The sequence below is a fragment of the Pelophylax lessonae genome, assembly GCF_965119305.1.
Source record: "Pelophylax lessonae genome assembly, chromosome: 10".
Classification (NCBI taxonomy): Eukaryota; Metazoa; Chordata; class Amphibia; order Anura; family Ranidae; genus Pelophylax; species Pelophylax lessonae.
Window position 1 is genome coordinate 163,236,511 of NC_138777.1, and position 13,446 is coordinate 163,249,956.

Below are 13,446 nucleotides of genomic sequence, written 5' to 3' on the forward strand. Positions count from 1 at the left end.
TAAAAGTAATTAGGAAAATCAACAAAAAGTAGATAGCTAATTGTCTGAGTAACTACTGATTCATGCAGTTATAAAGATATCCTGTTGTGTTGCAATAAGAAGATTGTTCAGCTTAAATACCTATATTACAGCTGTCCCTCTATATTGAAGTACAGGAGAGTTTGAAACTGGCAGTGCCACTGCTTACCCTGTGCTTTTACTATGTACATAGGTCACAGAGTATTAGGGGATGAATGAAGTGTACTTTCTTTATGAATGGAAGGATTGGCAATGTGTGTGACCCAATGACTCAACCATTAATGTTTATCCCGCTCCAATCTGTGGTTTGACACTCACATCCCAGCTTTTTTTTCCCCGTGACTCACCCCCTACTTCGACTATGAGTCGCCCGTCAACTGTTTCCTGCGACATGTGCAATGCTTCTTACTGCAGGCACACACACCATTTTTTAACTCTTCAAGGGCTCGCCCATAGGCAACAATACCATCAACATTGACAATGAAAATACCTTGTCAATTTAGCAATATGGTGAACATTACAGAGACATGGGCTGGTATTTAACACAGGACTAGCTTAAATTGACCCGTTTACTACACTAGAGAAATGTAAGAGAGATTCTATAAAGTGCTGTATATCAGAAGGTAAGGCCGATTACAGTATTTCAGTATAAGGTATGGTATTTTTGCAAAATAATCCTCATTTGTAAGTATATATGAAAGAAGATTTGGCCTCTTACTTGGAATAGTACAACCTACAAGTACTGACAGCATCTAGGGTGGGTAAGCCTGTGGGGAATAATGAGGGATACTAGGGTCCTAAGTTCCCCTCTAATTCAGTTGCACTATGCAATTTCTCGCAAGACCTGAGCACTTTAAGGTGCATCTTTTTGTAAAATAGAGTGATTTTTAGATGGTAAACTTTCTAGAAAGTTGGCATCTGTCATGGCAAAAGTCCTAAACCTGACTCTGATTTTAGTCACTCATGGCCTTATCCCATAAATCGTTACAAAAAGTTATAATGTGCACAGTATAGTACCCATACCAACAAATAAAAAATAACCACTCAACAAATCAGCCTATAGCTGCTTTTCTCAACCTTTTTCTTTTTTAACTATAGAGGAACGCGTGATTTAATGCGCTGTTTTTAAGGAACCCTTGCTAAATTTTTTTACATCTACAGCGCACAGTATATTAGCATGAACAGTAGTTTATAGATATAGGAATAATCAAAAGAAACACAGACAGTTACACTCTATAGTGGTCAGTGGAGAAATTCCCCCTTACGTTGGCATGCAGTGAGAGGAATGCTCCTGTTGACGTTGGAGGTCATTGGGAGAAAGGCCATTTACATTGGTGGTCAGTGAGAAGAAAAGAAAAGGGTAGCCTTTACTTTGGCGGTCAGTGGGACAGGTGCTCCCTTACATGGGTGGCTAAAAAGATCACTGGTGTCAGGTGTCATTGGTGTGTTAGAGATGAGTGAAGAGGATCCACTTGTTCCATGCCACTGCCTCTATCATGTGACATTGATGCCGAAACAGTGAAGAGGAGAGTAGAAAGATCAATCCACCAAGGCTCAAGAAACACTTAGAAGTCTCTGGAGTAACCCTGAAGTGCCACAGAACTATGTTTAGGAAATGCTGGTCTAGAGAAAATTAAACTCTGATTGGTTACTATAATTAAAAGAGAAGTATGGCTATACTTCTCTACTGGGTCACAAAAATGCACTTTTTTCTGAGCTGGTCCGGGCTCTGCAAGGATCTGGACATTAAGGTCAGGATCCACCTAGATGACTGACTGGCAGAATGCTCAGCCTCTCAGTGCACCACTGAAAGCCTAAGCCAGCCTCTCCCTCCACAGCTCGGCGCTCCAGTGAGCACTGGAAGGGCAGAGTAGAGAATGGTGACTGACAGTTCAGTTACCTCTCTCTGCTCAATGAAGACTGGGAATGTGATTGATTGGAGGTCATGTGATAGCACAGTTCTCAGTATTCAGCTTTTTAGGTGAGTATGTATATTTAATTTCCCGCACTCCTCCTTTAAAGCACTTCCCACTCTTGTACTGAATAATCTAATGATGTCAGACTATTATGTTGTGCTCACATATGCCTAGTGAAGATTTGCCAGTGAAGATGGAGGCTATACCAATTATTGCACCATTGCAGAAGCACAGGGACGAAAAAATATAAATTATACGACTCCAAAGACTCATGTACTGCAGCTATGTTTTCACTTAAACTATTCAGTCAAATGTAGTGTGCTCCAATTTCTGCAGCTTCTCTTAAAAATATGTAAGATTGTGCAACCCTTTGAAAGACTGACATCTGCACACACAAACCACATTCTGCTGCAAAAAGTGCATATGAAGACAATCAGAAAAAATAACCAATCACTAGAAGTCCTGGTGGGCCATCATCCCTAAAGTAATTAGTAAAAAAGGATTACCCCCTCGATAAATGGGATTATAAAGACGACCGCTAACCAAAATTAGTAAAAATTAATTTTAATTATTCCATATAAACATAATTTCACGTACTTGGTGTGTACAAACATACAAACATACAAATACAATGACAATCATATAAATATAAAGTGCTGACGTCACCCCCTGCGTCTAGGAAGTGCGGGCGAGATAGCCGATCGGCCAGCGGCTTTGTTTTTTATACTGAAGGCTTACATTCTGCTACTTGTGCTACTGTATTTTTAATTTATACATTAAATGTTTGTTGGTTTTATGCTATGGCGTTCCCATCTTTTATTTCATATTGCTGATGCACGTCTGGGCCTTTTTTTGAACTTACATCTGTCATGAGGCATCTCAAGTTCTTCTGAGTCTCTCCGGACATCATACCTATTATCTGATTGCCCCTTGGATATACGTGCAGTACTCACTAGTATCTGGTAAGGAGCGCATATACTGGTGGTGGATTATTATTAGCTCTTTGGTTATCTGCACTTTCTGAAGGCACTTTCTGAAAGTACACACCTATTCCATATGGTGGCTTATAGCTTATTACATACTAGCCTCTGGTAAGGAGTACCTGCATGTGTGTGTCATACGCACAGTGGTGAATTTTCATACCTGTATGGGTTAAGGTGACACACACTTATCATCTGTGAGTGTATCCTTTTTCTCCACACTTTTTATTATCTGTTAGTTGGTTTTATGCTATGGCATTTATATCTTCCATTCCATGAATTGGTGATGCATGGTTATTGTGTACTCACCTCAACTGCCTGGGGGATATCACTGCAAGCAAATAAGTGGTCTTATGTCAAAGTATCCATTGTTATGAAGACATCCTGGTCCTTTGGGCTAGTTTGACCAGTTTACAGGCACTTTACTTACTGGTTTCTGGTAAGCAGATTACTTATTGGCCATTCACTGTGGATATTTCAACTTCACCTGTATTTTCCATTTATGGACGAATAATGGACTAACTTCAATCAATTTTTTTGGACACTTATACATATTTTTTCACACTTCTTTTGGTCTTTTGACCATCTTATTCAAAACTTTGGACACAATTATCATTTTACCTTTATCACTTAGCGCAGGGGTGTTCAAACTATGGCCCTCCAGCTGTTGCGGAACTACACGTCCCATGAGGCATTGTAAATCTCTGACATTCACAAACATAACTAGGCATGATGGGAATTGTAGTTCCTGAACAGCTGGAGGGCCATAGTTTGGACACCCCTGACTTAGCGCGACTTGGTTATATTTATATAAATATAATGGCTATAAGGAATATCTTGACAAAAAACGTGTTACAGCCTCATTCTTGGGATTTCCCTCCAGTATCCAATGTTTTCAGGTGATCACCACCTTTCTTCAGGGGTATAAAAGATGGAGGTTACAAGGTTCCCTATGTCAGTTATTGTATTATTTACATTCAATGTAGTAACTAAACTTATGCATCAGATAGTAGCTATTATGATGCCTTCCCAAAATGAGGATATTTTATGAGAAGACAAAAAGCCGTACGTGTTAAAAACCAAAAAGAAGATTTACAATGAGAATGCCACGGTATTTGATGGTAGCATAAAATGGTTTATAGTGGAGACATCTTGAGCGTTCAGAAGTTGCACATGGTCTCACAAAGACCATTGTGAGACCATGTGCAATTTCTGGATGGCTGAGATGTCTCTACTATAGACCATTTTATGCTACCATCATATTACCCTGGCATTCTCATTGTAAATTTTCTTTTTGGTTTTTAACACATACGGCTTTTTGTCTTCTCATAAAATATCCTCATTTTGGGTATGCATTATAATAGAATGCCAGAGTAATATGATGGTAGCATAAAATGGTCTATAGTAGAGACATCTCAGCCATCCAGAAATTGCACATGGTCTCACAATGGTCTTTGTGAGACCATGTGCAACTTCTAAACGCTCAAGATGTCTCCACTATAAACCATTTTATGCTACCATCAAATTACCATGGCATTCTCATTGTAAATCTTCTTTTTGGTTTTCAACACAGACTGCTTTTTGTCATCTCATAAAATATCCTCATTTCGGGTATTTATCATAATAGTTACTATCTGATGCATAACTTTTGTTACTACATTGAATGTAAATAATACAATAACTTAAGCTCCTTGTCCTGTTCAATGACATAGGGAACCTTGTAACCTCCACCTTCTATACCCCTGAAGAAAGGTGGTGATCACCTGAAAAATTTGGGTACTGGAGGAACATTTACCCCCAAGAATGAGACTGTAACAAGTTTTTGTCAAGATATTCCTTACAGCCATGATTTTTTTTATGATTGTCATTGTATTTGTATGTTTGTACACACCAAGTATGTGAAACTATGTTTATATGGATTAAATACAATTTATTTTTACCAATTTTGATTAGCGGTCGCCTTTATAATCCCATATACCAAGGGGGTAATCCTTTTTTACTATATGAAGATAGTTGCCCATTTTTAAAAATAATTTACATTTACATTCTGTTTTGCGTGCCGTAGAGCTTAATTGATTATATAGAGTTATTACTTGTTTTTGTACAGCTACACTCTCATTTGGCACATGTCAAAGATGTTATAAGAACATATTACCATGGTGTTGATACAGGAGCAAAACCAGACAATAAGGTAATATTAAAAAAATGAACTCCCCCCTACTCTATTTTTTACTAGATTACATATCTAGTTGTTCATTATAGCAGTGGTGTCTTCATTAGGACCACTGTAGGCTTTGCGAATGCAAATAAAAAGTTAGAGAGAGAATACTTACATGATGTTCACCAACACGTCTTCTGGTCATATTCAGGACTCCGCTCATGCTTCTTATGACACCATGACGAGGGCTGGGGTATGGTGGTAAGGCTAATGATCGAACACTAGGCTGGACCATCCAGTTAAGATCTTGACTTGAGGTTATTGCATTTAATGTTGGGATGAAATGACTGGAAGACGTGTGAGTTGTGTATTTCTGTAAATGAGAAAGAAAATATATTGTTATAATAAATACCGTATATATACACATAGAACAAATGTATCAACACAGCTTTGGTAATGTGTGAAAATAATTCTTAGCATGTTGCCATTATGGACAATCTGTGACATTGTTAAAGAAAACGTTACCGAGAGAAACATGGAAGATGCCACTGCTGACCATCTCCTTGTAAAAATTGTAGCTGTCTCGCTGCCATGCTGATCATGGGACTTTAATACTTTTGAAGTCCTTGTCCAGTTGCAGCTATGCAAACAAGGCATTCTAACTTTATTTTGAATATGCGTGTTCTAGGTCACTCTGAGTACTGAAGCTAGCCAGGAAACTAGCATTTTCAGAAGATTAGCAATGGTAGCCCTAATATTACTCCCTGCTCATGTTATGGAATGATTTATGGTAATAACTGGGCTGACTTACTAAAGGAGTTGAGCATCTTCACACCATAAACTGTGTGAATATTCACTTCAATTTTACAGTCATGTAAAAAGCAAATTCCTGTCTGCTTTTAATAGCCAATCATGTGCAGATGCAAACAAGAATTTGCTTTTCAAATAACTGGATAACTGAAGTGACCTCAAAATCAGTGAACAATTTTACAGGGCTCCATATATGTTGTGGTCACATACTTAAAGAGGTTGTATCCTCACAACATAAAAAAAAACCTGCAAGACAAAGGCATAATGAGCTAGTATGCATTGCATACTAGCTCATCATGAAATACTTACCTTAGAACGAAGCCCCGACACGGTCGCCCAGACAATGCTGAGGGAGCTGTCATGTTCCCTCGGCGTCTCTTCTGGGTTCGGCGGCTCCGGCGCTGTGAGTGGCCGGAGCCACGATGACATCACTCCCGCACGTGCGCGAGGGAGTTTTCTATCTGGCAAGGAACCGGCAAAGAGCTCTGAAGGTCCGCCGGACCTTCAGAGTGCATGCGCCGCTGCTGTCAGCGGCTGCATGCAGGGCGAATATCTCCTAAACCGTGCAGGTTTAGGAGATATTCATTTTACTTACAGTTAAGCCTTATTATAGGCTTACCTGTAGGTACAAGTTTAATGGTGGAGCATACTTCCGCTTTAAAGTAAAATGTTCCTTCATATTTTGATTTATGGTCAATAAATCATGAATGAGAGCCTGTGTTTCTACTTCAGTCTTTTTCACAAAAAGGTTCACTATGATTCTCAAATACTTCGCTTCACCTCTAAAACCCATATTTATTCTTCTCCTAAACTCCCCACATTTTTCCCTTCTTGGAATCATTTACTAATGTATATCTAATTATTATTTAATGTTTAGGTAAAAAAATTGTAGTAGTGATTTAGACTGGATATTCACTAGTAAATGATCCAGTTGTTTTTACATATTGCTATAATTTAGCATTACTTAGTAATACTGTGCCTAAATATGTGACGTCATTCTTTTAATGTGTATATGGATGCTTGTATGTATGCATGTGCACTTATATTTGTATGTATATGTAGATATGGATGTATATATTTTCATCAATCCATTTATGAATACATATTTATTATGGAATTATATTCTTATATTTTATTATTATTACTATTATTACTACTAAATGTGTCTATATTTAGCCCTGATGAATGAATCGCAGATCCCTAAAGCATGTTGGCTCTTCTGGAACCCTCACTACATATTCCTACTGTATTAAACTTTTGTGTGGTATAGAACATTTCTTTGGGCACTGCCCTTTTAATGGCGTGGAGCCCTCGCATTCCCTTTGTATCCCCTCATCTATAAACACATGGGATGCTGTACTATTTCTACCTAGTGAGCAGATAACTATTTCTACTTAAAACTGACTATAGCTGGAGCCCATAAGCACCTCATATCATCAAAGTTTTTTCCAATGAAAACATATTTTCCAAGCTACTAAGAAAAACGGCCCTAATATTAATCACCAGTGATGTAAATGGCTCCTTATGTAATACAAATCTGAAACAGAAAAATGTCAGAACTATAAATAGGTATAGAAAGTTCTGGGTGAGTTTTTTAGTTGTTATATAAGGATATTATTTCATTCTTAAAGTAAACCTTTCCTTTCATTGTAATATATCAGTCTAAATACAATGCCATACTTAGGTGCCTGCAGACACTCTTAAATAGTTTTTCAAAGTCCCCAGAAGCCTCCAAACCCGGGGTATTCTAACATGCAAATCTTGACTTTTGCAGATAAAGATAATGGCTGCCTTTTCACTCTGACCTCTGATAGCATGTCGCTGGATATTGAGACCGCACATCCCATTCAAGGGCCCATAAAGAGTTACAGAAGACTGGAGAGTGAAGACCAGCCGACAACTTTCTTGGTTAAAGTGGTTGTAAATTCTCTCTTGGAAGTTGTACCTCTTTAATAAGGCTTACCTATAGGTACTGTAAATATCTCCTAAACTTGCACCATTTAAGAGATATTTACTTTTAATGCATCCGATGACGTCATCGGCGCATGCGCTCTGAAGGAACGGCCACCAGTGCCGTTCCTTCAGAGCCCTGTGCCGTGAACGGCGGCTCATGCGCGCATGCCCGGGAGTGATGTAATCATGCCTCCGGCCAATCACATGGCCCGGAGGACGCGAACCAGGAAGCAGAATGGCCAAACATGACGGCCGTCCTGTCGTTGAGTGGGCAGCACTGCGAGGGCTTCGTTCTAAGGTAAGTATTTCATAATGAGCTAGTATGCGATGCATACTAGCTCATTATGCCTTTGCCTTATAGGGGGGGGGGGGTCATTTTTTTGGGGAGGGTTTACTTCCTCTTCAAAGTCAACATTCACATAGTAGAGTTTATCTGGGTTGGCAGGTAGGGTGCCCAAGGTGCTGTTTAAAAGTATGTGCAAACACCTGAGGGGTTTATATTGCATTCAGGTCTCTAGAGCAGTGTTTCTCAACCTATTTTCAGTCAAGGCACCCTTTAAAAAACTGCACAATATTGAGGCACCCATTCTGAAATGTAAAAAAACGTAACATTTTACATAATGCAGCAGCATCCACACATGTAGGACACCCAAAGTTAGAGGTGATTTATTCTTATAGAACACACCTTTGCACACTGGTACTGACTAGTATCCCAGTGTTTCTCTTCTCCTTCAGTTTCTCTCCCTCACTCAGCTAATGTGACCCCAGAGCTGATGGGGAGGGCCAAACAAGGATGCTGTGCAAGGGCCCAACATCTTTCGCATACACCAATGATGTCACTGGTTGTTAGGACACTGGTGGCTAAAAGGTTGTAATGGTATACAATGCAAACCTGTGGCTGTGTGTAACTATAAGACAAGCTTGATCCACCCAATGGCTTGTATACAATTTTTGGGCATTTTTTAGGCATTATGCCAAGGTACCCCTAAAGAAACCTAAAGTAACTCAGAGTGCCTCGGCACCCTGGTTGAAAAAGGCGGCTCTACGGTGTTAAGATAAGGGAAAAATTCATGCTAAGAAAATTATTAAATTATTAACCCAAGTACATGTTTCCAGTTTCAGGTTATTTCCCTTATGCTGGTCTTTCTTTAAAAAAAGATTTGGTAGGATAGTGAAACAAGGGGCAATCTGGTGTCTCAGTACAGTTTCTATGTTGCCAATCTTCAATAAGTTTGGGTATGGTTAATAAAACAACCATGATTGTACAGTAACGCATAGTAAATAGGAGAGTTGACTGATTGCCAGAACAGGCCTGAGTATGGAGGCATGCTTATTACCGCACCATAGTATGTGTGTATGGTTTAATCTGGTTGAGTTCCATATGGTTATCCTGTGTACGGACACTCTGGATGACACTTCCGATCAGCAACAGAAGACATGTGGAAAATTACTAAAACTTACTGAAAATCAAGAACACGTCTTCTGATCGCGTTGTAAATTCTTATTTTGTGAGTCGGTTATGTATGCAAATATTGTATTTAGGACACTCTGTACAAAATGTTTATGTCATCAGCAATGAGTCATGAACAGTATCTATATCTTGGGCTGGGAGGAAGACCCTAGTCATAAGAACATTACATAGAATCAGGTATGGATCCACCAAATTTATTATGGACCATAATTCAATCAACAATGAAAAGACCCCAAATTCAACCTTAAAGGAGAAGTATGGCCAAAGCTTTTTTGACAATACTTCTCCTGTGGGTCACAGGGGTGCACTTAGTTCTGCACTCCTGTGGCCTAGATTCAGTCAACAGCTGATGTCACAGAGACGGTCTAGGCTCCACAGGGATCCCATCAATAATGTTTGGATCCACCCTGTTTCCTGACAAGCAGCTGGCTCAGCCTCTGAAAGCCTGACACAGCCAACCCCCCCCCCCCCTTCCCTCAGCCGAGAGCTCCAGTGAGTACAGGAAGGGTGGAGTAGAGAGCTGGTGACTAACAGTCGCTGCTCTTTGGTCACTGAAGGCCAAGAACTGAGTGATCAGTGGTCTTTGATAGCTCAGTTCTCTGTCTTAGAGGCAGCGGGGGACAGATGCAGCTTCGGACCGCTGCTGTATCCACCTAAGTGAAAAGGATTTTTTTTTTTTTTAAATCTGCACTTCTCTGTAAAAATAATTTAAGAAAAGGATACACTGGACAGCATCATTCTGGTCTTAATATTGTCCAGAGGGCATTTTGCAGGTTACAAACATAATTATTTATGTAATATACAGTATATTTTCTTTTATTAATAAAGAAAAGAACCTGAAAGGCATCTAACGATCAGCACCACTAAACAAGTGCTTTCATATGGTCGCTTGAACTCTGTGGTGACCTTTATAATCATTTATACTTTACAGCATTCCCATATAGTCAATTTTTTTTTAATATTACCTATACTATTTAAGTGTGAAGGAAATACTATGAGCCTGATTTATTGGAATGTGTTAAATAGAACCTTTGTGTAATCTTACAACAGCCAATCAGGTATGACATAATGAATTATTTCACCATTTTGCTACTGGGGCATTTTTTTTAATTTCCCCCCACATGTTAAAATCTCCATTTGTTGATAAAATATTACTTTAAACCCCTAAACAATTTTAAATTTTCTGAAATCAGAAGCCCTGCAGAATACAATGGTGGCAGTTGCATTTTTTTATGTTGCAGATACTTCTGAAACTGTTTATTAAATGCATTATTTAGCAAATAAAAACCTCTAAAATTAGTTTTAGTACACATAAACACAATATAATACCCATTTTTTAGTCAAATATAAAATATTGGTTGGGACATGTAAATAGATACCATACATCTCAAGCCTTACAATTGTACACACCTGTTAAATGGTGAAAAATGATGCTATTACAGGTTATCAATTCAGAGTTAACCGTAAATTATGGAGAAGTTGGGGTAGCATCTTCTTGGAACTGGTTTAACCCCTTGAACACTAGGATATTTATAAATGTACCTTGGTAGACAGGGGGTATAACGACACTTGTGATAAACATATTGATATGAACGAATGTTTCTATTTATTTCTGTCTGGAGGATTGTGCCCCAATGGAATTTGGTATGTGGGCTTCAACTCTCATAAGGGCATTGACGCAATTCAAAATGGTTGGTGCAGCTTGATTCTCACTGTATAGATATATTTATAATCCCTTACCAATCATCAATAAGTGGCTAACTACATATATAAATAGATAACAGTGTTCAGGTGATAGGAGTGTGCATTATTGATAACACTTACTACATGCTTATAAGCATACACATGCATTTTGTTACCAATGCCACACCACCAACAGCACATTTATAAATGAATTGACTCTAGGAATCAATAAAGGTTAATTTCATCTTTTTTTTTTTTTTTTTCTTGCTGAGTAATCAAAAATAAAAAACATGCTCACACACGCAGCGATCCAGTGGTATTCTGTAGAAAGCGGAGACACTGGTTCTCACAACGCCTTCTTTTTCTGTGACGTCATCAGAGGGCAAGCTGTCTATTCCCGGTTCTTGCAGCTGGCCCCCTTATGACGGGCAGAGGGAAGCTGGCCTTTGGATGACACAGTGCATGTGCAGCAGAACAACCTGTGACCTCCTGGGAAGTGAGAATCCAAAAAGTGTTGCTGGGGGGGGGGGGGGGGGGCCATAATTTAAAAATGTGATTTTGAAAAAGGAAGGGGTGATCAGATCAGATGGCAGAAGTCCACCTTAAGGGAAGCTCATCCAAAATAGTTATCCCAATTTTAGTTATATTCCTGTAGGCTATATCACCGACCATCTTCCTTTTAGTCTCTCACTGGATGCAGCCATCACAAGGGGGTCTCCCTTCCCCTGCTTTTGCCTTTTTGGTAATTGTATCTATAGGAGTATATAACAAGAGAAGTAAAATCAGGCTTTCCCAATAAAGGTTCCTCCAGAGTTTGCTAGGGGTTCCTTGACCATTGAGTGATTTTTGCCTCTCAGATAAGTAGCCGCTGACACCAATGATCTTTTTAGCTATAAGGTGGGATTCTTCCCATTGACCACCAATACAAGGAACTTTCTCCCCTGTGACTATCACGCTAATTTACTGTAAGCTTTACATATAACAATTATTAGCAGGGGCTCCCTGATCCCAGAATGTCAGTTGAAGGGTTCCTCCATGGAAAAAAGGCTGAGCTATACCCTTCAGCTGGATGAGGACTGAGACTTCAAAATGTGTCAGTGTGGTGTCACAAGGAAGGGAGGCTGGACCTAGAAATACACCTGGGACAACAAACTGCTGGGTGAATGTAGTTTTAGGAATCTGACAAAAACGTGGGTGGAGTGATCCTTTAAGTTCAAGTCATTCCTTGTCAGTGCACTACAACTATTAGACTATAAACTAGTATAAGAACTATAATAATATAATATAATATAATAATATAATATATAATAATATTATAATATAATAGAATAATAATAATAATAATATAATAGAATAATAATAATATAATAATATAATATATGAACTATAATATATAGACTGTGACATTTAGACTATATATAGTATATAAACTATAATATATGGACTACATATAATATAGACACTATATTATATAGACTACAATAAAGACAATATAGACGATAAACTATAATGTATAGACTAATAGACTAGAAATTAAATATATTTAAACTAAAATGTTCAGGCAATAAAATATAAATCATATATAAACGATATAATATAGACTATAAACTAAATCTAATATATAAGCTATAATATATAGACTATCAACTTTAAAATATATAAATCTATATATCGATATCTATATATATAGATAGATAAATATATATATATATATATATATATATATATATATATACACACACACACACACACACACACACACACACACACACACACACACACACACACACACACATATATATATATATATATATATATATATATATAAAAATGTAAAAATGATAGAAATATCTTAGTAATGTATAATAAATCACATGTGTAGGTAGCCATAATCCGATCATTTTAAAAAGTGACAGTTTAGAATCATCATCATTTACTATAATCATTAAAATTGTTCTAAACCAAACACATGGAAATCTATGAAATAGAGTATATCTGTATATAATATTCCATCCATTCTACATATAAAGGTAGAAGTTAGTAGTAGTTAACCCCTCACCTGCTGCTGGTCCTGTGGAGGTGTGGCCCCAACGCTGTGCCCCATGCTGGCAGCCCCGTAGTGTGAGCTCCCAGAGTCCGGGCTGTGACTGCTGCTGCTGCACCCTAAGTTCTGCTGAGGGTAAGTCCCGGAGAAATCCCTGTACATGATCCGCACACCCGGCCTTGTCCTAATCACACTGACTCAGACATCAGCGCAGCTTCATTTTATCAATGGGAACCGGCAAATCCAAAGTGATAGGGGAATCTCTCATCCCGAACACTTTCACAACTGTGTATTATGGCAGCGTCAAGCCCCTGTTTATGACAGCACCGATTACTGTACCAATCGATCCAGTTGTAAGCTTTATTGGTCAATAATTTTTGCTTTATTTTTTTAAAAAGCAAAGGAAGAATAAA

The 13,446-nt window shown here is 38.3% G+C and overlaps 1 protein-coding gene across 1 annotated transcript in view; it reads right to left on the minus strand.

Moving 5' to 3' along the window:
- Positions 1–13,243, minus strand: part of FOSL1 (FOS like 1, AP-1 transcription factor subunit) — a 16,690-nt gene extending 3,447 nt beyond the window's left edge. Inside the window, exons 1-2 of the mRNA XM_082270253.1 lie at positions 13,049–13,243; positions 5,248–5,445 (exon numbers count right to left, since the gene is read on the minus strand). Coding sequence (XP_082126379.1) covers positions 5,248–5,445; positions 13,049–13,195 — 345 coding nt within the window. The 5' untranslated portion in view covers positions 13,196–13,243. The remainder of the gene's footprint in view (positions 1–5,247; positions 5,446–13,048) is intronic.
- Between the last annotated feature and the right edge of the window lie 203 nt (positions 13,244–13,446).